This window comes from Schistocerca americana, chromosome 4 (genome assembly GCF_021461395.2).
Source record: "Schistocerca americana isolate TAMUIC-IGC-003095 chromosome 4, iqSchAmer2.1, whole genome shotgun sequence".
NCBI classification, from domain to species: domain Eukaryota; kingdom Metazoa; phylum Arthropoda; class Insecta; order Orthoptera; family Acrididae; genus Schistocerca; species Schistocerca americana.
In genome coordinates this window covers 434,040,056-434,067,809 of record NC_060122.1, presented here as the reverse complement: position 1 = coordinate 434,067,809, position 27,754 = coordinate 434,040,056, and the positions used below count along the sequence as shown (strand labels likewise).

Sequence of the window (27,754 nt, the reverse complement as noted above, 5' to 3'; positions counted from 1 at the left end):
GCACTTCGAGGTTAATGATCCAAGCTCCTATCAAAGTAGTCACCTTGGCTGTCTATACACAGTTACCAACATTTCTTTAGGTCATGGAAGCAAGCAGGGAAATTTTCAAGTGCGATGCTTGTAAGCTCATTTGTCACATCCCGTTGGATGTCTGCGATATCTTGGTGAAGCTTTCCTTTCAGTTGCCTTTTCACTCGTAGAAATAAGAAAAAATTGTAAGGCAAGAGGTTGGGCGAATATGGGATGGCAGTAACAGAATGTCTGGCCAGATACTCACTAATAACAGATAAAGCAGTATGGGGTCTTGCATTGTCATACAGTGCAACCAAGTCATGAGAATGACACAAATTAGGGTGGTGACATCAAATTGCTTTTTGCAAACAGTTTCAAGATGTTAATGTAAAGAATTTGGTTCACTGTTTGACCTAGAGGAACATACTCATGGCGAACTAATCCTTTACTATCACAGAATATGATAAACATTGGCTTTGTTCTTGAAGGTTCTCTCTGACTTTTTCGAAACTGATGAGGATCTCCACGATTAAACTAATTGATGCTTCATGTCAGAGTCATACTGGTTGCACAACTTTCATCCCCAGCAATCATCTTCAGCTGCAATTTGGGATAATGCCAGGCTATATGTAGTAGTTCAGCAGAAATTCTTTGTTTTTCCTCGTTCTGTTCATCTGCTAGTTTGTGGGGTTAGGGTTTTGCATTAAGTTTTTGTTTCCCTAAATTCTTGTGTAAAATTGTATGACACACAGCACAATTCAAATTAAGTTCTTCTGATATCACATGCATAGTTACATGATGATCTTCTTGCAGTAACTGCCTTACACGCTCCGCATTTGCATTGGTATGTTTTGTAGGCAGGTGACCAGCTCTGGGATCATCTTGCGCTGAATCTCTTCCCTCACGAAACCTTTTGTGCCACTCAAAAACATGACTTCTTGAACACGAGTCCTTGAAAGTGCCTCACCTGCGTATGCCTGCTTAATCAATGCCCATGTTTTGCTGCAAGTTTTCCCAAGCTTAATGCAGAACTTAATGTTCACTCTCTGCTCACAGTCAGCATCCATTGTGTCACTGTAACTAATGCACCAAGAACCTAAACAATGTATTGCTAACCACAGCCCTGCCACCTAGCGAGTTTGTGTGGAAACATGGCCAAGGTCATTTCAAGGATACATATGTACCAGATAGCATTAAAAACAACAATTATTCCATTTAGTATTGCACTCCCTCCCCCCCCCCCAAAAAAAAAAAAAAAAAAAAAAAAAAGGTGCCCTGGAATTTTTGACATAGGAAGTATTAAAATTTAACAATGTGTTCGCCACAGGAGCCAGTTTCCCTCAGTCCCTTAACTCAATAAACTGTTGCATTATGAAGCCACCGGACAGTTCCTGTTGCACGTAGCAGCTGTTTGCAGATAGCAAATTCTTCCATTAAGTTCCTGTAGTAGCCACAGTCAGTATCCATGTCTACAGTTAATAGTAGTATTTACAGTGTTGTGAAGAAACCCTACAGCATTCAATCCTTGCTCTTGTAAACTCATATAAGAGAAATTGAATAAATAAAAATAAACTGCCACAGCACACAAACTGAGGTTATCAAACATTCCGTTTCCACCCTGAAATATGTAACAAAATATATTAGCAAATTGTTCTAACCAAGTAATGTGGCCTGCTGCTACTTCTAATGTTGTAAATGTACTAGCCAAAATATATTATATGTCTCTTTATCTGGTTCAAATAATTTATTGGTATTGAAATTCTAAAACAGTTTCTTGTCATCTATACAATGATGGAAGTAGGTTAAGTGTACTGTAGTAAGAAAAAATGTCACAGTGAAGCTGTGTGCTACTACCTGCAATTTAAAGATGCACTTGACTCCTGCAAATTCTGTCATAAAGCAAGCAATTTCAACTTGATGATGAAGCCCATCCAAATTTGACTGCAGAAAACCATAGAATGCAGTAAACTTGGATATTTTCTCAATTTTCAGCTGCAGCTGTTTATAGACGAGTGATGCTTCTTGTCTTTTATGCTATTGTATCACTGTGTATCAGATGACTCTATCATGTTTTAATTATTTGTATGTTTATATAGTGTTACAGACTTTGAATCAGAGACCAGGACAACCATTGGGTGGTCTGACTTCATTGCAGAATAAAGTTCCAGACCTAGGCCTGGGGCCAGGTGCACAAGTAAGAAAGATTGCTTTTCAACGTAGTGTAATTTAAAAATTCTTTAACGAAAGTAATACATTTACACAGCTGACATCAGTTTATAGGTAATACGGAAGATGTTTCTAAGTCTGTTTTAGTTTTCTTGTATCCTTCCCTATTCACTTACAACGAATGACAAAGTGAGAGAGTAACAATTTCTATACACAAAACTTAAAGGAACCAACTGATTTAGTCTAGAATGAATTTTCATTCTACAGTGGAGTGTACACTGATTTGAAACTTCCTGGCAGATTAAAACGGTGTGCTGGCTGGTACTTGAACTTGGGACCTTTGCCTTTTGTGAGCAAGTGCTCTACCAACTGACCTAACAGAGTACAACTAGCGACCCACCTTCGCACCTATACTTCCGCAAGTAACTCGTACCCTAATTACAAAATTCACAGAATAAAATTCTGCATACCTTGTGAAAATAGGACTCCTGGAAGAAATGATATTGTGGTGACATGCCTTTGCTGTGATCTGGGGCATCATTTTCCAGAATGAATGGAGGAAGATTCAAATCGGCATATACTTCACTGCAATGTGAAAATTCATTTTGGAAGTTATCCACATATGCCATGGGTATGCAATGTTTCCAGTACCTTTATTCTGGGAGTGCTGGTCCTGCATGCTATGAAGAAGAATTACTGTTGAATGCATTATGGGAACAGCAGTGATCAATGTCTTATAAATAATTACTATTAAAAACAGTCTTGATCACGATTTATTTAACAAGGTGACCGGTTTCGACCACTACTGTGGTCATCTTCAGACCATTGAGTAGAAACCTCTTTCTGTTGGAGAATCACTACTCCAACAGAAAGAGGTTCCTACTCAATGGTCTGAAGATGACCACAGTAGTGGTCGAAACCGGTCACCTTGTTAAATAAATTGTGATCAAGACTGTTTTTAATAGCAATTATTTATGAAGAAGAACATCTGTGAAGTTTGGTATTTATTCCACTTATTTAGAATAATTATCAGTTCTGTTTTTCTGACATTGTATGGCTGACTGTTGTTCATTAACATTGTGTTAGTTGACAATTCTGTGAGATGTACTTCTTCATTAACTTTGTATGTTACACGCAAAATCAGAAATTTATAGTAATGGAAGTGGACATACAGTGGAAAAGTTGGCCTTTGTTTCTGAATGCTTTGAAATCAAATATGCACCTGTCAGGAACTAAAGTAAATACTTCCAATATCTGGATTTCACCATTACTTGTTGCTGTTTGCTATTAAGCCACACAGTAATGGAAAGCAGTATCTGCAATGGATACTCATATTTTTCACTTTTGAGTGCAGTGCAATTTAAATTTCATTTTCATTTTACTAGCTCTGAACCAAAATTGAAATACTGCTGAGGGAAATAGCATATACACTACTGGCCATTAAAATTGCTACACCATGAAGATGACGTGCTACAGACGTGAAATTTATCTGACAGGAAGAAGATGCTGTGATATGCAAATTATTAGCTTTCCAGAGCATTCACACAAGGTTGGCGCCGGTGACGACACCTACAATGTGCTGACATGAGGAAAATTCCAACCGATTTCTCATACACAAACAGCAGTTAACCGGCATTGCCTGGTGAAACGTTGTTGTGATGCCTCGTGTAAGGAGGAGAAATGCGTACCATCATGTTTCCGACTTTGATAAAGGTCAGATTGTAGCCTATCACGATTGCAGTTTATCGTATTGCGACATTGCTGCACGCGTTGGTAGAGATCCAATGACTGTTAGCAGAATATGGAATTGGTGGGTTCAGGAGGGTAAAACGGAATGCTGTGCTGGATCCCAATGGCCTTGTATCAGTAGCAGTCGAGATGACAGGCATCTTATCCACATAGCTGTAATGGATCGTGCAGCCACGTCTCAATCCCTGAGTCAACAGATGGGGACGTTTGCAAGACAACAACCATCTGCATGAACAGTTCGACGACGTTTGCAGCAGCATGGACTATCATCTCGGAGACGGTGGCTGCGGATACTCTTGATGCTGCATCACAGACAGGAGTGCCTGCGATGGTGTACTCAATGACGAACCTGGGTGCACAAATGGCAAAACGTAATTTTTTCGGATGAATCCAGGTTATGTTTACAGCATCATGATAGTCGCATCCATGTTTGGCGACATCGTGGTGAACGCACATTGGAAGCGTGTATTCGTCTTCGCCATACTGGCGTATCACCCGGCGTGATGGAATGGGATGCCATTGGTTACACGTCTCAGTCACCTCTTGTTCGCATTGACGGCACTTCGAACAGTGGACGTTACATTTCAGATGTGTTACAACCCGTGGCTCTACCCTTCATTCGATCCATGCGAAACCCTACATTTCAGCAGGATAATGCACGACCGCATGTTGCAGGTCCCTTACGGGCCTTTCTGGATACAGAAAATGTTCGACTGCTACCTTGGCCAGCACATTCTCCAGATCTCTCACCAATTGAAAACGTCTGGTCAATGGTGGCCGAGCAACTGGCTCGTCACAATACGCCAGTCACTACTCTTGATGAACTGTGGTATCGTGTTGAAGCTGCATGGGCAGCTGTACCTGTACACACCTGTTTGACTCAATGCCCAGGCATATCAAGGCCATTATTATGGCCAGAGGTGATTGTTCTGGATACTGATTTCTCAGGATCTATGCACCCAAATTGTGCGAAAATGTAATCACATGTCAGTTCTAATATAATATATTTGTCCAGTGAGTACCTGTTTATCATCTGCATTTCTTCTTGGTGTAGCAATTTTAATGGCCAGTAGTGTATATCCAATTAGGAATATATAATCCTAGTACTGAAGCTGGGTGTTAATTGAATCTGCACAAATAGAAATATACGATTGTCAGCTTATCCAATAGTGCTATGTATTGGCCATAAGAAAAATGGCAATGTCATTTCGTGCACGTAAAAGAATAGATTCAAAGCTTGGACTTGAAAGATTAAATAATGCAATCTGTTGGAATCTCTTGTGCTGCATACGTCACATCTTTGCAGACAGATCATTGTGTCTGGACAAGGGTGATTTGCACAGATATGATATGTGTGCAAACATGGAAGATGATGGAAGTTTGAACAAAATTACTCAAATATGTTGGTACCAATCGCATCTGCATAGGCAAATTGTAGGTTTTGGACATGAGTTTGCCATAAATCTGGTGCGGAATGTTTTGAGTCAGCTATTTGTTCAGTTTAGTGTTCCTTGGCTGCATGTGCACTGTGGATTTTAAACTGGCAGATCTGTGTCAGTGGTCTAGGGAGTTCATTGCTGAATTTATTCAAATGTATAGGAGTCACATATGATTGCGGAAAATTAAGAGCAAGAAATATAGCATTGAGTTAAGAGAGCAGTTGCTTATAATTCTATAATAGAGAAAATACAATCAGTTACCTGAATGGCAAACAGGAAAGCCCTAATAAAAAAATAAAATAAAAACTGTTGCTGGCTGTTTAGTGCAGAGAGCTAAGCAAGAAAAGTCTTTTGATATTATGTCAAAATGAAGCAATATATAAGCAGAGTTTTTCGTATTTTGACCACCACTTCTTTCTGAGTAATGAAGAAACATTTAGACCCAGCAGAAACACAATTGAGGATAAAATTGAGGAGGCAGTGTGAGAGGAAATTCAACACTAGAAGCTTATTCAAAGGAATATGTGTTGCGTACATATATGATTTAATAAGTTGAAGGTGGTTGTATGCAGTTAATTACTGCGATAAAAAGAACATAAATATACTTGTTCATGTTGTACAGTTACATTTAGGGGGGAAAAACTACCAGTACACGAATCAATTCTACAGTGGAACAGCTCCAACAGTATTGAAATAGTGTTTGTATTTGTCTCTTAACAGTTTTTGTGTTGTCAAAGATTTGTCTTCTCGTTACACTTTGACGTGGATGCATAACTTCTTGGTTACACCTTTCACACAATTCAACTTCCTCAAAGAGTAGTGCAAAATGCAATAAATTAATGCAACAGTCTCCATATTGTCCAGCTTCAAATTGATGGTTGTGTCGAGAGTACAGCATCTTATCGCCAATATTCCAAATGTATTTTCTACAACATGGTGTGCCTTTGATGGTCAGTAATTAAAAACTTTTTCCTCCTTGTTCACTGTTTCATGATGATATGGCTTCTTTGTAACTTGGTGCATCGCAAAATCATTATCATCAACAAGAACATATTCCTCAATTTCTGTGGAATTTAGAATTAATTGAGGGTGTGGAATTTTCAATTTATTATTGACAACTAGTTCAGGAAAATTTGTGTGTTTGTCTTCTGTAGAATACTTCCAGTAGAGACTCTTTAATTTGTTTCTACATCTCAGGGCATAGTTTCACAGCTCACATCTGCTGCAGCCACTAACACAACACTGTTAGTTTAAGAAAAGTGATCCACTTCCTTTAGATGAGACAGTTCTGACTCGTATTCCATGTGTAGCTCCTAAACAATGACAAAATTGCCAGTTGCTCTAGATATCGTGTTTAAAATGTTTCAGTTCATTAACAGAAATGTGCGATTTCAAAAAACCCCAGAACAAAAAAATCGTAAGGCACCAAGTTGGGAGGGTGGGCTGGCCACTCAAAACAATTGACACCCTTGAAGTGTGAACCATTGCTCCGTCCTTTTGAAACAAAATCTGCACTTTAAATGTTCACCAAGTCCAGTTCATAGAGTTGTTTGGGGGATTTAGTCACTGTGATCCTGTTATCTTCAAAAACCCGCGATGCAACAATCTCAGCTGAGGAAACAGCACACCACACTGTGACTTTAGATGACTACAGAGGCCTTTAGTGCAGTTTTTGGGGATTGGTGTTGGCCCAGTAGTGCATGACTGTTTGCCGACACATCCGGTCAAGTGATAATGGGCTTCAGCATTGAAAATAACAGTTGTATCCCAGGAATGTTTTTGAGAAGTGCTTCACATGGGTTTCTCCGAGAATTGAAGTCACATTTGAAGTGGCCAGCCCGCCTGCCCGATTTGATCCTTTGCAATTTTGTGTATCTGTGTGTGTGTGTGTGTGTGTGTGTGTGTGTGTGTGTGTGTGTGTGTGTGTGTTTTCCCACCCCAACCCCACCCCACTCCACCCCACCCCACAATCCCATGTTTACGTCAATTGTCCGATGACCCTGCAAGAACTGAAGGCCAATATCCAGGCAGAAATTGCCAACATATCTGCTGCTATGCTGGTAAGGGTCATGGGAAATGTCAGAAATAGTTATTTGGTCTATGGGAAATGGGGGTGTCACCTACCTGATATGATTTTCAAAACTGCGTAAAACAAAACTTTAGATATGTACCTACTGTATTAAAAAAATAAAAAATTGTGATCACAAAATGGGTTTTATTGCATTTTGGGATCTGGAAATTATGTTGCTGCATGCTGTGTTAACAATTTCAATTTATCTGTGTAAGTTTCAGTTAGATCATATAAAGTCATCTACCTTCACAGTACGGTGTCTTGTCTCATAGCATACTGCACCAATTCTGTATCTTACAATCTTACAGTATGCATATCCATTACAAAATTATTCACAGGCCCTATAAATAATAATAATAATAATAATAATAATAATAATAATGATTACAGCACAAATCAGTAACAGGCACTGTTTTTTCTCCAGCTTGAGGAGGGCAGTAATATGGAAAATGAGGCCATTGAAGACACCAACTTGAACCCACATACACCAACTACTCCATCATCATCATCAACACCAGTAACACCGACTACTCTGAGATCCTCCAACTCAAATAAAAGTGTCACTGAAGTACCTTGTGGGAAGCGGAAACGTCCAATGGAGGACAGAACAAGTGAAATATTGTCCACGGCAGGAAACAAACTCAATTCAATACAGGCACCAGATACATTTGACTCATTTGGGCAGCATGTGGCAAACAAGTTACGTGCATTCACCCCCCAACAAAATCTTCTTGCGCAAAAATTAATCAATGATGTACTGTTGGAAGGAAATAAGGAATCTTTAAATGAAAACTTCAAGGTTGTTGAGATTGAGGCTACCTCAAATATAGAGGGCTAAAACATGATGCAGTTTCTTAAAAGTTCCCAATAATGCAAAATGTGCATCCTATTTACTTCCTGGTTGTTAGTTTCAACAAATGGATGTAGTTCCGACATAGTGAAATAAGTTCAGCAATGAATCTTGCATCTCTGGGTACTCTTTTTATTAAGGCAAAAGTTACATCATAGTGGTGGATTTGAAATTGTTGCTTTTAAATTAATTTGATTTAGGTAAAATGTGTTCCACCTGTTCTTTTTTATGTCGTATTGTAAGTACAAATGGTGCATACTGTGAACGGCCAATGTGGCCAATAAAGTTTTATTTCCAAATATGTCTTATTGGCTCACAAATATTTGGTGCCATGTCTGTACTTATTGTGGCACACACTTTGTTTTTTGTTTTTTTTCCCTTCTATTATAGGTGTATAGTTGTTGCTTGATATATGGAAACCACATGGAAAAGACTGATGTAATTTCTTTTATTATAATTTTACTTTCATTGAAAAGCACATCATTTATATTGTCATAAATTTTTATAGTTTTTCAAGCATTGTTAATCAGGCTAAGTATTGAGTTGGGAAATATGGGAGGTCATGACATACAGAAGGCCAAATGATTATTGGCTGTTCAAGAAACAATTTGAACAGGGTCTCAAATCTTTTCTTTACTTTCAGCCTCGGGGGGAGGGGGAGCTAGACTGTGTGTGTGTGTGTGTGTGTGTGTGTGTGTGTGTGTGTGTTCACTGACAGTGAACCAAATTAAGAATTTTATCATGATGCATTATTGGCTACTATGAACAAAAAAGAAAAGACAGTGTCATAACAGAACACAGAAGTCCTGGTAGGCCTAAAAACAATAACTACCAACCATTAAGAACAGGTAAAACAAGTGTAGATGCAGTCAAAATATAACTAGCATAATAAAAGCAGATGCAAAATTTCAGGCAGCGACTTCTGTGAATTATGATGTTTTGGGAACAAATGATGTAGCAAGAAAAGAAACAAAAGACCTAGGGATCTCTCTCATAAGATGACTTCATGAGCTGATAAACTTAAAGGTAGTTGTCTTCTCTGTCTCATGTTGCCATAGCTTACCGAATCGGTCATTTGTAAAGGAAGAGATGTAAAGTGCAAATAAAGATATCCAAAATGTATGCAAGGGATTGTAAAATGTAATATCTGTTGACATAAGGTGCATAGAAAGAAGATTCCCCATACCTCTGGTCTACAGCTCAACAGATGAGGGAAGGACTTAGTAATAACATGGGTTCTAGAATTAGTAAACAGTTAATTGAATGTATAGTGTTATGCTACAGATGTCAACCTTCTCAAGGACAGAAATCATAAATTTCTGTGAAAATCACTCACAGAATGCCAGGTCAGTGCACCAATGGTTCTGGAGGACAAGAGTGATGCTTTTTAAGGCAGTGAAACTTTCCACCAGTGCTACACTAGGTAATGCCAAAGTATAATATTCATATATACTACCTCCTTGCAGGTAGGCCATGAAGGCCCAAGGGATATCTACCGGCTGCTGTCTCTCCCTCTGCATTGTGGCATCATGTGGGTGCGGCACGGAAGAGCATGTGGTCAGCACACGGCACTCCTGGCCGTTTTGCAGACTTTACAGACTGTGGAGCCACTAGCTCCTCATTTCACATCACAAGGCTGAGAGCATCCCATACCAGTCCTCCGATCAAGTGAAAATCCTTGGCAGTACTGGGAATGTGATTATTATTCCTCAACAATATTACGAAAAGGAGAGATTGCTACTCACTATATAGATGACATGTTGAGTTGCACACAGGGACAATGAAAAGTGTGTTACACATTGAACTTTCAGCCAAAACCTCCTTTTATTCTGAAGAAGGCTTTTGCCAAAAGCTCAATGTGTAACAGTCTTTCCATTGTGTATGCAACTCATCATGTCATCTTTATGGCGAGTAGCAATCTGTCATTTTCATAATATTGTAGATTCCAACCTGGACTTTCCATTGTTTCATATATGCTCCACACAGACTTAAATTAGTACAAGAGTAATGTCATTTCTGCATTAAGAGATATGCTAAAAAAATTCCAGAACTTTGGCCACAAAATTTTTCTATGGTTATCTTTTACTTATTGTACGTGGTCTGCTTCAAAATAATTTCCTCCACGATTGACACATTGCTGCTAATGCCATTTCCACTTCTGGAAGCAGTCTCGATATGTCTCTTGCTGTATCATGTTAAGCACCATCTGCAAATTTTCTTTTATCTGATTTATAGTTGCAAATCTTCGTCCTTTCAACGGGGTTTTCAACTTTGGAATGGGACAGGTCTGGAGAGTACGTAGGATGAGGCAACACAGTGATTTAGTTTTTGGTGTTGAAGAACCTTTCCCAACCTGTTGTGAAGGTTGAACCTTGGTCCCAAAATCATAACCATAGACCCACGTCTAATCAGTTATGATTCTGTTAATGAACATCTCATTCTTATTTGCATGATCTGAAAGGTCTTTACAGATTGTGAGGCAAAGGTCTTTATAGTCTTGACTCATGAGCTGTGGTATGAACTTGGCAGCAACACGATGTATTCCAAGGTGCTGTGTCAGGATTTCATGACATGATCCAGCTGAAATGTTACATTCTTCTCCAATCTCATTGACAGTAAGTCTTTGATTGTCATGCACAGTTTTGTTGACATTCTTGACAGGAGTATTGTCAGTAGACATCGAAAGGTGTCCTGAATGAAAGTCATCTTTAACTGCCATCTGATAATTTTTAAACTATGTGAACTATTTGTAAGACTGAGTACGGGTTAAGCACTCATCACCATAGGCTTCCAGCATCATTTGTTGAGTTTCTGTTAAGGTTTTTTGAGTTTCATGCAAGATTTAATGCAGATGCATTGCTCCTCTGACTCTGCCATCTCGAAATTCACAAACTTTGTGACACAATGTTCTCAAGACAGCACTGAACCACAGCTAACAGATATACAACAATGAAACTTCCAGCAGTTACACAGTACATTAAACACAAACGTGCACAGGGATGCCAACTGCATTTCGTTCCAACACACTATTGGCTTGAAATTACGAATGTTCCAAAATTTTGTGAACACTCCCCGTATAGAGTACAGGGCCAAGGAACCAAAATGAATTTTTGAATTGTTTGTGACAGAATTGACACAATAAGCTGTAGTTATTAGAGAACACCAGATATCAGTAGATTGCATTTATTATTTCAAATTACACTATCCAGTCACTTTAATGTAACCGCCTGTCAGAGGTCTGAATAACCACCATTTACAGTGCAGACCACTGTGAGACACACAGGAAGACAGTCATTGAGGTTCTGGAAAGTACTGACAGGGATGTGGGGCCATGCCGACTCCAGTTCTGTGGCACACTAGGTTTAATGACTGAGGATCCGTAGTGTGTACAGCCCAATCAAGGTGATCTCATAGATCCTCTATTGGGTTTAAATCCACCATCCAAGTGCTCTTAAAACCATGCACATACACTTGAACTGTCTGACCTGTGGCTTTGTCCTGCTGGTAGATGCCATCATGTTTAGGATAAACAAACTGCATGTGGTGGTGGACATGGTCCCCAAGGATAGATGTATCCTTTGGGTCATCCATTGTGGCTTCTTGAATGATGAGATCATCTAGGGAATGCCATGAAAACTTTCTCCAGACCATGAAGCTTCCTCCTCCGGCCAGGACCGGACTCTTCTGACAATTGTGGGGCGGTTGCTTTCAGATGTTTCATACTGTATACATCAGTGGCCAACTGTATGATGGTGCATCAAATGTGATTATTTTTTTATTTTGTTTTACTCATCTATTTCCGTAGTAGCAAATCACCTAGGTCATGGAACGTGTCAGTAGATGAAATTGCAACATAAAAGTAATAATAGATAAAATAAAATGTTTATAAACCCAAAAAAGATGAGCCAATAGTTCACGTAAATGAAATTAACAATATAACACAGAAATCAGCCTAATTTTTCAAGGAACTCCTTGACAGAATAGAAGGAATGACCCATGAGGAAACGCTTCTGTTTCGATTTGAGAGTGTGTGGATTACTGCTAAGATTTTTGAATTCTTGTGGTAGCGTATTGAAAATGGATGCAGCAGTACACTGCAGGTCTTTCTGCACAAGAGTCAAGGAAGTACAATGCAAATGCAGATTGGATTTTTGCCTAGTACTAGCTGAGTGAAAGCTGCTAATTCTTGGGAATAAGCTGATACTATTATCAGGAAAAATTGAGAGGCCAATGTCAGAATACTCAGACTAATGAAGAGGGATCAACAAGAGATTCATGAACATACACCACCTACTGCCCGAACCGCCCGTTTCTGAGCCAAAAAATACCCTTTGACAATGGGAAGAGTTATCCCAAAATATAATACCATATAATATGAGTGAATGAAAATAAGCAAAGTAGACTACTTTTCATGTCCAACTATCACTTACTTCAGATATCTTTTGAATAGTGAATAAAAGTGACAGCATTAAGCCTTCGTAAAAGATCCTGGATGTGGGCTTTGCAAGACAGTTTACTATCTGTCTGAACACCTAGAAAGTTGAACTGTTCAGTTTCACTAATCACATGCCCATTCTTTGAAATTGAAACTTTGGGTTTTGTTGAATTGTGTGTCATAAACTGTAAAAACTGAGTCTTACTGTTATTTAGTGTTAGCTAAGTTTCTACAAGCCATGAACTTATGTCCTGACATGCACTATTTGAAACAGTGCCAACATTGCACACAACATCTTTTAGTAAACAGAAATATTTTAGAGGGCATGTCATTTATATAAATAAAGAACAGGAGATGCCCCAACACTGATCCCTGGGATACCCTCATTCAACCATGCCCCATTCAGACCCCACATCATAGCCATTCTCAACACTGTGGAGAATGGCCTTTTGCTGTCTGCTATCAAAGTAAGAGGTGAACCTATTGTGAGCTACTCCCCGTAAAACATAATGGTCCCATTTCTGAAGCAATATTTTGTGATCAATACAATCAGGTGCCTTAGTTAAATCAAAAAAGATGTCTACTGTTCAAAATCTCGTGTTTAATCTATCCAGTACCTCACAGAGAAAAGAGGATTTTCGGTTGTTAAACCACTTCTAAAAGTAAACTATACATTTGGTTAGCAAATTATGTTAAATAAAGTGATCAATTATCCTTACATGCACAGCCTTTTCAGTAAATTTAGCAAACACTGATGGCTTAGAAACAGATCTAAAATTGTCTACATTATCCCTTTCTCCCATTTTACAAAGCGCTTTACTACTGAGTACTTTTATCGTTCAGGAAACTTACCATTCTTAAAGAAAAAATTACAAATATGGCTGAGTGCAGGGGGTAGGGGTAATATGTGCAGCACAGTACTTTAATATTCTGCTAGGTACTCCATCGTGTCCATGAGAGTCCTTAGTCTTCAGTAATTCAAGTATTGACTCAACCTCACCCTTGTCAGTCAGTATCACAGAGGAGTATTTCATACACCAGTCTCTGAATGACCTTTTCCTAGAGTGTTACATGATTCCCTGTGGAAACTAAGTTTTTATTTAATTCACCAGCAATGCTCATAAAGTGATCATTAAATATTGTACATATATATGACTCATCAATAGCAGAAACATTTTTACAATGAACTGACTTTACATCATTGAACTTGTGCTGCTGACCAGACACTTCCTTCACGATTGACCACATGGTTTTAATTTTATACTGTGAATTAGCTATTCTGTTTGCATACCGCATACTCTTTGCCTTCCTAATAACACTTTTTAACCCATTAAAATACTGTTTGTAATGGGCCACTGTAGCTTGATTGTGACTACTTCTAAAATTTTACATTTTGATGTAATCCCCAATTTCTGCCTTTTACTACTAGTAAGTACCCTGTTTAGAAAATTCTAATGGAAATCAACTTTCAGAGAGCATCAGAAATGTGTTAAGGAAAGCTTCATGTTTGTCATCTTTTTTATCGGCACTATAAACATCCTGTCCCTCTTGTTCCTTAACGAGATTTAAGAAACACTCTATTGCCATACATAGTTTGTAATTATATATAAAATTTAAGTACAAAAACCTTGTAGTGTTAAAATTTGTGCATCACGAAGGCTGTTCACCCTTTCACTAACAGAATGGCCATCTGCTAATAAAGAATGAATCAAAATATTGTCCATGGCTGTGCTACTGCTTTCCCGCACACTGGTTGGTAAAAACAGTGTGTGCATAACATCATATGACTTCAGGAGATGTTCCAACATTCTTTTTCTTGTACAGTCATACACAGAATTAATATTGAAGTCACCACATACAACTAATTTGTGGTACTTCTTATAATGAGAACCAAGAACCCTCTCTAGTGTGAGCAGAAATGCTCTGAAGTCAGAATTAGGAGACCTTATAAATAATGACAATTATAAGTTTAATTTCACTAAATTCAACTGCCTGAGTGCAAATTCAAATATCTGTTCAGTGCAGTGCCATGATACGTTTACAGACTCAAATGGAATACTGTTTTTCACATACATGGCCACACCCCTACTGTGCAAAGAACTACTTGAAAAACAACCAGCTAATCAGTATCCTGGTAAAGGAAGCCTCTGAATTGTCAGATTATTTAATTGGTCTCTGATATACCTATAATGTCAGTCAACATCTATAAGCAGTTTGCTAACTTTATCTCTAATACCTCTTATATTTTAATGAAATATGCTAATTCCTTCACTGCTTGGAGGATACCTAACCTCCTTTGAAAATGATTCCTTCATTAGAGATACTTCCTTTAAGCAGGGGATACCTATCAGCTGACTTCCATCTAAAAAAGCTGCAACTCTTAACACCAACTACTACAGGAATTTTCCCACAATTGATCACACCACTGCCCACTACACTGTTACCTGTAATTTTTGCCAGCCTCCCCTTTCCATACCTATTGAAATGCAGGCCAAGCCTAGTGAAACCTGATCTATTGATAGACTCAGCTAGCAGCAATGCAATGTGAGCCATGCCTTCCGGCACCATGTTAATATGCCTAACAGCAGCATTAAGATGAGGCTGATCATGATGCTGAAACAGTTGCACAAAGTGCACATTTTTGTGCCACCAGTTTGAATAGCTACCTTTACAAAGTCACTGCCTATGTCATACTCGCCATCCCTATCAAGACCAACTCCACCCTCAATCACTGCCTGATCCTCTTTTGTAAAATTCCAACATAACTCCGCTGTGTTAAGTCACCTAAGCCAACCCTGCACCAGGTTTTACATCGCTAGTGACATGGTATTCACTCACCAAAACTTGCTGCAACTGCTGGCCCACACCTCTCCCATGGAAACTACCTTGCAGCAGAATCTTCTTCTTAGTTTTAGAATTTGCAACTGACTTAGGATCCATAATGCTGAGGACTTCTGCATGTTTCCTACACCTACACGTGGCTCCTTTCCACTAAACTCTCACAGTTGGTCCTCCTCTGTCACCTTATTTCTGCTACAAATTCTGCATTTCGTGCTAGAATGCCCACTGGCTTTCCCACTGCATTCCCCCAATGAAAATACTTTGAACAAATCTCACACCGTAACCCACTACTCACAAAGCTACAACAAAACCCACACTTCTCACTCATGGAAAACGTTAACAGTTACTGTAAAAACTAAATATCTACATTGCCTACAGAAGAGCTATTTAAAGAACTAACACTGGGTTTATACGACCCGGGACAACTGGGAGATCTGGGAAAAACGTGGGAATTTTTTCATCCTGGAGAAAACTGGGAAAAACTCAGGAATTTTTTTGAATTCCTGGAATTTTGCGTTGTTTTTGTTTTCAGTTAAATTTTTGTAATTTTGTCTGGTAAGAACTGCTAATCTAACAAAGGATATTACTGTATCCTCCTACTGTCACGTTATAAAAATGACCATTTGTGCCAAAACAGTGTCATTTATTTGGTGTGTGGTATAATTGCTGCAATATTAGAAAGGCCTATTTTGTTTTATCTAGGAGACAGTCACAAAATAGACGTAATCAGGTCGAGAAACCACACCAGTCTTGGGTCCTATTTGCATTAACAGCTTTTTCAGTATTAGACAACGACATTCCACTTTATCATATAGCAAAACATTTGACGAACTTTGATGAGGCAATAGATTCTTTCACAGAAAGGAAAACACGCCATGTACAGTTGTAGAAAGATTAGAGAGAGAAAAATTCTGGGAGCTAAGGATTGAAGAAATGTGTGCTGTCTTGCTTCTTGTCTCTTGTCTTTACTGGTTTTATGTATCCTATACTTAATTTTATGTCACACAAAGCAGCAAGTTGTTAGCTAATAGGGAATAAAGAGTGCAAATTTTCTGAAGAGTTTTAAAAACCAGCCGACTGGAAGCAGGAGAAGCACCACAGGACATTTTAATTTCCACTATCCTGAATATAGTTTGATGGCATCCATTACAAAATTTACGCATTTCAATTCCACAGAGCTAAATACAGTAATTTGCGATAGAAGAATGCCGTGTGATGAGGCGTGGCACTACACTTTGGCACACTTAAGACCAAATAATTTGTCTTAAATGTCCTCAAACACGTATGTTTTATGCATCACACTCTTCAGAAAGATGTGTGCTGCAAAATGGACATATTTTTGAAAATTCAGTTTTTTTAAAAAGTTTTACATCCTATCCCAAACGCTTGAGGGAGGGACAGGACTGACGTGCAGAGCAGTCTGAGTTATAATGCGGAAGTGGGTTGTCTCCACATGACCCGTGTTTACATTTAGTGATTTTACTGTTTCCTCTTCGTTTACTGCTCTCGCGTCAAATGAAAACACAACGGATTTCTATGGCTGGGAGCTATCATGTGAATTAAAATACATTCATGTAATTGTGGAAGGCTAAAATAAATCACTAGTTTCAGATTTTATTTTATTTCTCCCTTTCTGACAGTAAAGCAGAACAGTGAAGTTATTTTTGTCGGTTTCCTAAAGAAATTTTCTTTTATTGATCTTTTCTGCTGAGGCAGGCAGTCAATATATTTGAAACGAAGTGTTTAATTCCACACTATTGGCTAGTTTCAACTGATCGGTGCATTTCAAGTGTATGTTTTCATCTTCTAGCACATATGACATTATGCCATAATAAAGAACCAAACATGAGATAACAAAGTACTGATACTCCAAGAAAATTTACATCCCAAAAACCACATTGAAAAGCTTAATATCAGGTTGAGGTCTACTTCACTGGGAATCTGGGACTCTCATTTAAATATCAGCTCTTTGGTGACGAGCCATTTAGAAGAATTTTGAGCACAGAAGATCAGACATTTATATCATGTGCTATGACTGGCTTACAAAAGCGCATCACAATCTTGATTTCAATGCTTCAGAAGGTAACATGCAGTGTTTGGTGGAATTCGAATTTATACTTTCGTAATATGAAAATACGCAGCATACGTGTTGCTGCACATCAAACATCTTTCCAAAATGTGTTTTTTCCCCCGAGTTTAGTTTTCTAAGCAACCGGGAAACTCTATGCCCATGTATAAAACCATAACCATTCAAAGGATTGAGAAGTTACACAGTTCCGAGAGAAAATGTACTGTCAATTAACAGGGAAAAAAGTATGTTTTCACGTGGGAGAAAGTGTGTTGTTAACCGGGAAATCCGGGAATTTTTTTCCTTGTCCGCGTGTACACACTATAACAATAGTGATCTTGAATTTCACTCTCTACTAAGAAAGCAACTACTTTTATTAATACTACTAAACCACAACTAATACCAATACCACAAAAACTTCATACAATTTATTATCTAAAACCAAAAATTTAAGTGACCATTGGAACACTCAGGAAATTAAACATAGTGAACAAATGTTTTACTGAAATTTTTCACTGCAAAAATATAAGAAACATCAGCTGAAAACAACCATACTAAATTTAATAAATGGCTACCATGCACAAACAACTCTCTAAAACACAGTGGATGAAAGTTTATTAAACTGTTACTTCGCCAGAAACAGCATGAGACACCATTGAAAACCACTAAATTTAATAACAGAATAACAGTGAAGAAACAACTTTGTCAGTACTTATCTTGAGAACAGCTACAGCTACAGCTACAGCTGCAACTGCACACCTTGAAATGCAAACACACTGCTGATATGTGGATGAATGATTGAAAACTGCTAAATTTAATATTTGAATACAGTGCACAAATAAATTCATCAGCATTTAGCTTTAGAGTCGCTACAGTTGCAACTGCATGCTGCGAAATGTAAGCACAATGCCAACACTTCGATAAAGACAACTTGAATCAATAACAGGCAAATAAAGATTGAGATGAATGAAAATCCACTGATAACTTCCTGTTACAGGAAATATTAATACCAATAATCTTTAAAATAAGTATCTGAAGTCTAAAACTTTCTAAAATATTGGCAAGTGATTTGAACAGCAGTCCAGCTCATGTGATGTCACACCAAAAATGTTTCATCCGAAAAGGCCACTTGTCACCACTCACTGGATACCCAGTCGCGATATTGGTGTGCAAATTCCAGTCTTCATCACTGAAGAACAGCAGTCGACATTTGTGCAAGAACCAGGTGCCTGATGCGGAGGAAAAGATGCAGCAACTTTCCCTGAACAATCTTTAATTTATCTGGGTGGTCAGTTGCTCAGTATTTGTACGTCTATTTGCCAGCAGACATCTCTGCAGCCGTCATTTACCCCTGTCATCCATGGTCCATTGTGCGCCACAGTTGACTGTAGGCCTGTTTTAGATAGCGCCATTTTGTCGTGCATTGTATACTTAAACCACGGTGGTACATGAACAGTTTACAAACTTAGCACTTTTGGAAATACACCCTTGGTTCAAAAACCAATGATTATACCCTTTTGGATGTCTGATAAATCACCCAGTTTCCACATTACAACAATGACTGCGGTATTTTCCACATCCGACCCGACTTGTTTTATGTGCCCTCCTCTGCTAGTACTGCCACCTGCAGTTTGCTAATGGTTACTGCGTGTTGACGTCGAGTGATGATCACAGTACTGTCTCTGACTATGTTGAAGCCTGTAACGTAGCAACATTTTTCTGTAAAACAATAATTAAGGGGTGGTGTTGCCATTTACTTGAGAATATGCAAGTTTACAACCACCACAGAAAAAGTGCAGGAGTGAACAAGTTTTGCACTGACAGAGGTTTTGAAATTGCAGTTCTCAAACTCGTGCTCACACTGTTTCCTTCTTTATTATAAGTGAATGTAGATCCCCTTCTAGAAATTTTGGTACTTTCCTGAACTCATTAGATGGAGTTTTGAGTAAATTGTCAGGTCATAGAAATGTAAATTTTATCATACTTGGCGATGTAAACAGCAGCACTTTACGTAACTGCCAGGAAAACAGATATTTTACAGATTGTATCCCTTCTTACAAGGCTGAAGATCAAAATGGTCTGGTACTCAATAGTATAATTAACATGCATAATATATAAGTAGATCATGTTGCAACAAATTATGACTGTCATCTCAGCAGGCATCGTAAATGGTCACCTCTCAGATGATTTCGGTAATACACTAGCGGTAAAATGTAATACCAAATTCAAATCGAGAAAACTGTACTGGTACAAGAGAATACTATTTGCAGACAACATTGCTATGCTGAGAAGGATGATTGGGAATCAGTAATTAGTACCAGGGGTCTACAATAAATGGAACATGTTCTTAAAAGTCTCTACAAGTTAGTACAAATATCAGTTCGACAGAGCAGTCAGGATATTAAAAGCAGAAAGAGATAGCCAACATATATGAAACTTCGACAATGTTTACAAGACATGCTAGTCAGTTGTAAATAAAGTCATAAACAGTGGACGAGGAACTAAAATTAATAATGTAGAATTAATTGTGAATAATATTAGAGAAGGAAAGTTGCTACTCACCATATAGCAGAGATGCTGAGTTGCGATAGGCACAACAAAAAGATTTACACAATTATAGCTTTCGGCCATTAAGGCCTTTGTCAGCAACACACACATACACATCCGCTCAAACGCAACTTGCACACACGTCTGCAGCCTCGGATGACTGAAGCCACAGTTGGTTGTGTATATTGCTGACAAAGGCCTTAATGGCCGAAAGCTATAATTGTGGGAATCTTTTTGTTGTGCCTATCGCGACTCAGCATCTCCGCTATATGGTGAGTAGCAACTTTCCTTCTCTAATATTGTTACATTCCATCCCGGATTTTCTATTGTGTAATTGTGAATAATGTCATTTCTGATCTGCTTCTAGTTAGAAATATTTTTGATAATTACTGCATAGATACTGTCGAAGATTATGTTGCTATGAAAGTGGATCGAGAGCATACATTTGAGTCACTAACAAACAAAACTGTGGTAGATTACCTGCAATGTGCACGGATAACATCCCTTAGCATAGCTTATTGATAGTTTCAGAAACAAGAAATCGGTTGGAATAATAACAATTCTACCCTTGTAATAGACCTAGACATCCTCCTCCCACCACCACCACCACCACCACCACCACCACCACCACGACCTGCTCCAGTCTGGTCACAAGCATCACCTATCCAATCAAAGGCAGGGCTACCTGTGAAACCAGTCATGTGGTTTACACATGGGCATGACAACCAACAAGCTGTCTGTCCACATGAATGGCCTTCAACAAACTGTGGGGAAGAAACAGCTGGACCATCCAGTCGCTGAGCGGGTTGTCCATCACAACATTCTTTATTTTAATGACTGCTTCACAGCCTGTGCCATCTGGATACTTCCTACCAACACCAGCTTTTCCGAACTGCGCAGATGGGAAACCTCCCTGCAATTTATCCTACGTTCCCATAACCTTATTGATCTCATTCTTCGTTAGTCATTATCCTTCACTCACCTAGTCCTTCCCTGTTACCATTCAGTGGCTTTCTATTCCACTAGTGCACTCACAGCTGTTTCACTTTTTCCATTTTCCTCCTCCACCCCACCCTCCATCTAATCTCCTAACAGCACCTAGCTGCTCTACTCCCTCGCCGCCTCGTCCCTGTTTGCTCCCACAAACAGCACTTTACTGTTGCCCACCTGTAGCCTGCTCTCCCTCCCATTCCCCGCCCTGCAGTCTGACCGCAGCAGTGTATTTTGTCTATTTCAGAAGTAGGCTTTCTGTTTTGTCTGTCTGCGACTCAATATCTTCGCTATGTGTTCGGTAGCAGTCTATCCTTTACATAATATTGTCATTATTCCTTCCTGGATTTTCCAGTGTTTAAAAATCAGTTGGATTGGATGAAGAAATGCTAACATGAGCTATTGAAACCATTAGTTCATCTGATAAACTGTTTTCTTGAAGATTGTGTATTCCCCTGACAATTGACACTAGCTGTAATCAAGCCCTTGCACGAAAAGTAAATAACGCTTGTTCAGGACTACAGGCTTATTGCTCGAATCTCAACAATCAGCAAACTGATTGAGAAAATAATGTTAAAAGGCAACTTGGAACATTACGGCAATGCCAGCATGTCAGCTGATTTCCAGCATTGTGTTGGAAGAAGTTGGATGTACCACATTAGCAGCAGTATAATTTGTTCATTATGTACTTAAACAAATAAATGGAAAGTTACAAGCATCAGGAGTATCTGGACCTCTCAAAAGCTTTTGGATAGAATACATCACAATGTGCTCTTATCAAAAGTTGTGATGAGTTGTGTTACTGGAAAACTTGTGCAGTTGCAAGAAAAATCTCTACTCAGAAACAAAGTAAGCTGCTGCTCATTGGCCACATCTGTAATTTATTTGAATATACTGGATTTCAGACACATGTAGAAATGTAAATATTATTATCTGTAAATTGTACAAGTGATATGTAACAGATAGAGGTACTTTACTTGCCTTCATGAAATCCTTCTTCAGGATAAGATTCATTCAGTGCTTGTTTCAGAATTGCAGATTTGTGGCAATGTGTTGTAAGCACAGATATTTGTGCAGGTACCTGCACAGACAGATCATTGCTTGTGGATCGGCCTTAACTTGTTAAAAGTGAGGGAAAGGAAATGTGGTTTTGAGTTTCCTTTCCTTACCCTATTATCCATTACAGCAGAAACAAAGTTTGTTGTGTCTCAATTAAAATGTAATCAGATCAGTTTTTATTAAGAAAAAGCCTAGAACCCACAGTTGTAATATTGTAGAAGAGAGCTAGTGACATATGTGTGAAATGGGCTGCTGAAAGCCCAGATTTCCGTAACTCAAGTGAAGAAGATAACAATAAATCAAAAAATTTTGTATTTGTTGTACTGAAAATGCAGAATATGTGACACCGCATAAATACATCATGAAATCATCTCTAAAATACAGATTATGATGATACTGCATAGCAATCGTACAAAAGTAACACATCTAGTGATGTATGTTATTCCATTAGAAGTTTTAATGTCTCTCTTCTTGGACAGTCTTTCTTCCTTTTCTTTGCTTGAGGCTGGCAGAAGAGGACAATGGGTAGATATGCCTCTCGAGAGTCGTTTTAAGTTTGGAAGATAGTGATCCACTCCATACACCAAATAGCTCACTGTTGAAGGTATCTGTCCGTGACACAGTCCTGAATGGCTGTCATCTTGCATTTTGCAACCACCACAAGTGAAGGTGATGTAAAATGCTTCATGGATATCATCCCTCTAGATTGAGTCATATGCCCATGTTAGCCGTAATGGAAGATTCTGCATCTATCTTAGGATGTGTCACCATATAAATGACATCACCTCATCCAAAGACATTTAGTGTTGTCTCTGTTTGATGCATGATCAAGAATTTCATTTTCTTTCCAAATTAAAACGTTTCTCATGGCACTTTGCGAAATAAATTCCAAAATGTGATGAGGGCAGTCATCCATCAGTTTGTAATTTAGTATACATGTGATGATCTTATAGCAGACTATGCCTCTGTGAGGAATGGTAGATATGTGACCCATTACTTATTCCATACATACTCTTATGAAGCCTTCTGTGCATAATACTTTCTGAATGGTTTCACTCTTCTGGTGGCTGGACCAAAGGCAGTTGTTTTGGATGTGGTTGTGGTTCCATTCATTAGAGTTTTTTTACAAGAACTCAGTTATCAGTGATTGTCATAGCTCCTAGGCCTTGATGGCTGAGCCTTCTGGATTCTGTATCTGCAGTTAAAAATTGTTGTTCCTTTCTTGCCACCTCTGAGTTTGACCTTCCTCCAATCTGTCAATGACTTTTCATAGGATTTTATGCAGTACTTGTTGCTTGAATACTATTCTACCAAGATGGTTTTTCCAACTGACTTATCCTAATCTCGTATTATGTCTACACTTGGTCTGTACTCTATAAGCCATCGCACAGTTTGCAGCAGTTCCAATCTTGTATTAAGACTGTCTGTATCCTAGTGGGCCCAGTGTTCTCTAATTTAAGCATTGTGTTCGTAACATGAGATAAATATTAGAGAATGTAGTATGTTTCTCACTAATTTTGGTATGTGGCATCACAGAACTCTGTGAGTATGGCTTTCCGCAATGACATATCATCTCTCTTGTAACATCCTCCACCGCAGTTTGTTGAGTTTCAGATCATTCTGTTACACTGCCTAAACAAACCATGACAAATTGTGCCATTCTTCTTTGAGTCTTTTCTGTTCTGTCCATAAACTCAACTCCGAAAGGATCTTGAACTGATAATCAGTGCTTGAGAACTGATGGAATGATCGCCTTCTCTTGTAAGCTATCTCTTCCATGCATGAATTACACTTCTTCATGATTTTCTTCCATTAACTGGTTGTGTGTTATAACATCACTTTTTTTTGTGACAGTGTAGAGGTGAGATTTTGCACCTGAATCAACTGAACAGTTCTTACATAACTGTACTTATGTTTGTTTTGACTATATCCAGCTTTTGCTTGTTAGCAAGAGTTCAGCTCTGTTTGAATCTACTATGGAGCTCTCTCCACTTTGTATCACAGTGTCCCGGGTTTGATTCCCGGCTGGGTTGGAGATTTTCTCTGCCTGGGGACTGGGTGTTTGTGTTGTCATCATCATTCATCAAAGTGGCTAGATTGGACTGTGTAGAAATTGGGACTTTGTACAGGCACTTATTTCCACGCAGTTGAACACCTCACAAACCAAACATTTTCATTATATCTCCACTTTCGTAGTAACATCATTATTGAACTCTGGTGGTTCGTTCCCATCACTCACTATCTATTTCATGCTGAGATCCTCCACTCTCTGCACCCCAATCATTTTTGCATTCAAACTATCTTGACTTTTTATTCGGTAGTGGTGGTCTATGATGTTAAAATAGCCTTTTGGTGACTGATCTCTAGCTATACAATTACTGAATTGATAAGTATTGGCCTAATTCTTGCCAGCGGATGAATGCGTTTTCCTTAAGGTGGGCTTGCTCACTAACAGCTCCAAATAATTTTCAGAAAATATGTCTTAGTACAGCTTTGTAAGGTTATTTGTCTTCGTTGTTTTAAATGTGTTTATTTGTCAGCGTGTAGATGGCTGACAAGGAGAGATCCCCAGCAGTAGTATTGACTTTTTAAAACCATCTATATGATGATGTGGCTTAAGATTCCATATATCACATCCTGCACCCATTCACCCTGGTGGGCCATTGTTTGCAAGTAATTGACGAAAAAATTTTGGAATTTTGCGTGATGCTTAATAGCATTAAAAAAGATTTGTTGTATGGTTGGTTGGTGTAATTGAATAGGATAGGGTGATCATGTACAGTAGATTGTTGTCTTCGAATCTTGTCAGGTGCTTTATTTTTGTTTATTTATTTATTTATTTATTTCAATTTTTATCAAAATTAGGTTGCTCAATATTTTTATTCAATTAATTGGTTTAAATGTAATTTTCTATTTATCTTGCTTTGTCACATTTTAATCATCATATCACCTTAATTTGCTCTCAGTTTTTCTTATCATTCTTTTTCTGTTTGAAATATTTGCTCATGTGATTTTAATTAATTTGATTATTAATTTTGATTTAATTTCTTTCGAATTATCATTCAGTTTTTTCGTCCATGATTGCTTGAATTTCATTTAAATTTTCATCCGTGCCCATTGTGCAGTAGGAATCTAGGCTATGTTTTAAATGTTTATGTGATGATTACCATAAAAAATACATAACAAAAAATACATTTTTCGCTCCAATGCACAGGAATATAAATAGGTTATGTCGTCTTTCATTTTTTAACCTGTAAGTCGGCATTTTCAAAGTTTTTTTTTAACTGACAGATCAGTTAATAATATTTAAATATTGTAATAGATAAATAATAGCTAAATTCACATCCACTAAAGTTCAAAGTTGAAAAAGAATCATTTAAAGAAAAAATGAAAACAAATGAAAAAATCATACAATGATTAAAATGTGATAAAGGAAAAGAAATATGTTACATTAAAACCAATTAATTGAATAAAAATAATGATCAGTCATTTTGATAAAGATTTAAAAGAAAAAAATTTAAAGCACCTAATTGGATTTGAACCTACGATCTTTTGCATGTGGTGGCCTTACCCTACCCATTCCACCACACAAGTAATCTAAAATACATTGTATTACTAACGCTATTGACTGTTGTGTAAAAATTCCCCCCCCCCCCCCCCTCTCCAAAATTGCTTGCAAATGAGGGGCCACCACGGTTAACGGCTGCAGGGTGTGGGGACCTCTCCTTGTGAGTGAAATCTCCCCCTATTGCCATGGCTTGGTCAGGAATTGTATGCACAATATTTTTCAAATTCTCTCCAAAGTATTCCACTGCTTCAGAACTTACAAAGGTGTGTGATATTAACAGCTGGCTGTTCTGGTGCTTAACTTCACCCGTGTTACCTCACATTCAGACATCACAACATATTTTATAGCAATGAATATGTACGTTGCTATAATTGGTGTCCAGTCCATTCTGTTACAGCATGTCTCATATTGAGTTTAATATTTCATGGCTATTTATTTTTGATTTCAACCAACTTACTGTTTCTGTTTCAAATATCAAAAGTTTCCTGTTACTGCTAATTGGTAACTGTCTCAGAGATTTTACTGTGAACGCTTCTGTAATTAAGTGGTACTAGATTTCTTTTTCTGACTGAATTTGAGTTTTACTCCTCTTTGTAACTGCTATGTACATAAGAATCAAGAACATGGAACCACTATTGGTTTGCATGTATTTTGTGCAGAACTACTATAATACCGTGTTCATATAATTTAATTCTTCATTTGTCTAGCCACGAAAGTATTTTGGATACATCTCTGCACATGCTAAACACAATACAGAGATTCAAAATACATAAAGTAGTGCTTATGTCACTTGCTACATCTTACAGCAGGTATTGTTCTTTTTATTCCTAAGTTATGTTAAACCAGGGCACATGTTCTCTAAATAAATTACAGCTAAATGCAATTTTTGAATATACTGTTACAGTTTAGCTTGTGTGAGGCATGCTGGTTTGACTGTTAGTGGTACATTCTATTATTCAGAAATTATATTCCATCAGGAAATGTGTAAAGAAGTTGACTAACAGTTCATTGTAGCACATTTTGACAGTGAGCTAGCGAGCATCCAGTACTAAGTTCTGATTTGAATATTTGCACACAGAACTTGAATATACTGATTATGGCAATAATTATGCTGAAGTATTGCTTCCAGAGGACAGTCCAGCTAAATTTGAAAAATATTTGTGAAGATTGAGCCCTTAAATGCTGCATCCATGAACCCATCTGATGAACGACACTAATGAGTAATTGAATTAGGGATAGCTGCAACATTGCAGAGTACACTCTTGTTGCTACTGTGAAAGTAGCAGTCAGATGTGCCATGCAGCTGGATGTCAGTAGACCTTGCACTGGCTGTTAGTGTGGAATGGGCAAGATACACAATGTCAGTGCATTTGAGTGCAGCCAGGTGGGGCATGCTATCTGAGGTGGTTTCACATGTACTGTGTTAATTACGTACTGTGTGTGCCTCAGTTATGGGGCTGCCTCTCTTAGCATAGATCACTTGCCATGAGCAGCAATGTGTTCATAGGGGCTGTTGCCCCCAAGTCAGTTCAGTGGTGGACAGAAATCATTGAGCAGCCATATTATCCAGAACCCACCAGCTCTTTATGAGGTACAGAAGCCACCCCACCACTCTGTAGCTCATTTGAAGATACAAGATGTGTTCAAGAAGTAAAGGGAATTTTATAATTTCACTTGTTGGATTAGTCAAATTTGCGCTCCTCCCCCACTTTTTTAAAAAGTTTTTTTTAAACAGTAAACTTGGCTGAAAAGTATCTGTATAGTGTTAGCCATGTCGGATATGGAGACTGTTATTGCCTACAGATACGTTACATGTGCTTTGGTAGTATTGGCAATTATTTTGCATAAAATTGATCAAAGAATTTGTTATATATTTATTTTGTGTGTGTGTGTGTGTGTTTTCCGCATCTCCTCGTAAACCGCAGGTCTGATTTCAACCAGACTTAGTGCACATACTCC

The 27,754-nt window shown here is 38.2% G+C and overlaps 1 protein-coding gene across 3 annotated transcripts in view; it reads left to right on the top strand.

The window, feature by feature from the left end:
• LOC124612463 (mediator of RNA polymerase II transcription subunit 15) overlaps positions 1–27,754 on the top strand; it is a 153,259-nt gene that overhangs the window by 76,058 nt on the left and 49,447 nt on the right. For all 3 annotated transcript variants that reach the window (XM_047140691.1, XM_047140690.1, XM_047140692.1), the window contains exon 6: positions 2,109–2,206. In XM_047140691.1, the coding sequence (XP_046996647.1) occupies positions 2,109–2,206 (98 nt within the window). The remainder of the gene's footprint in view (positions 1–2,108; positions 2,207–27,754) is intronic.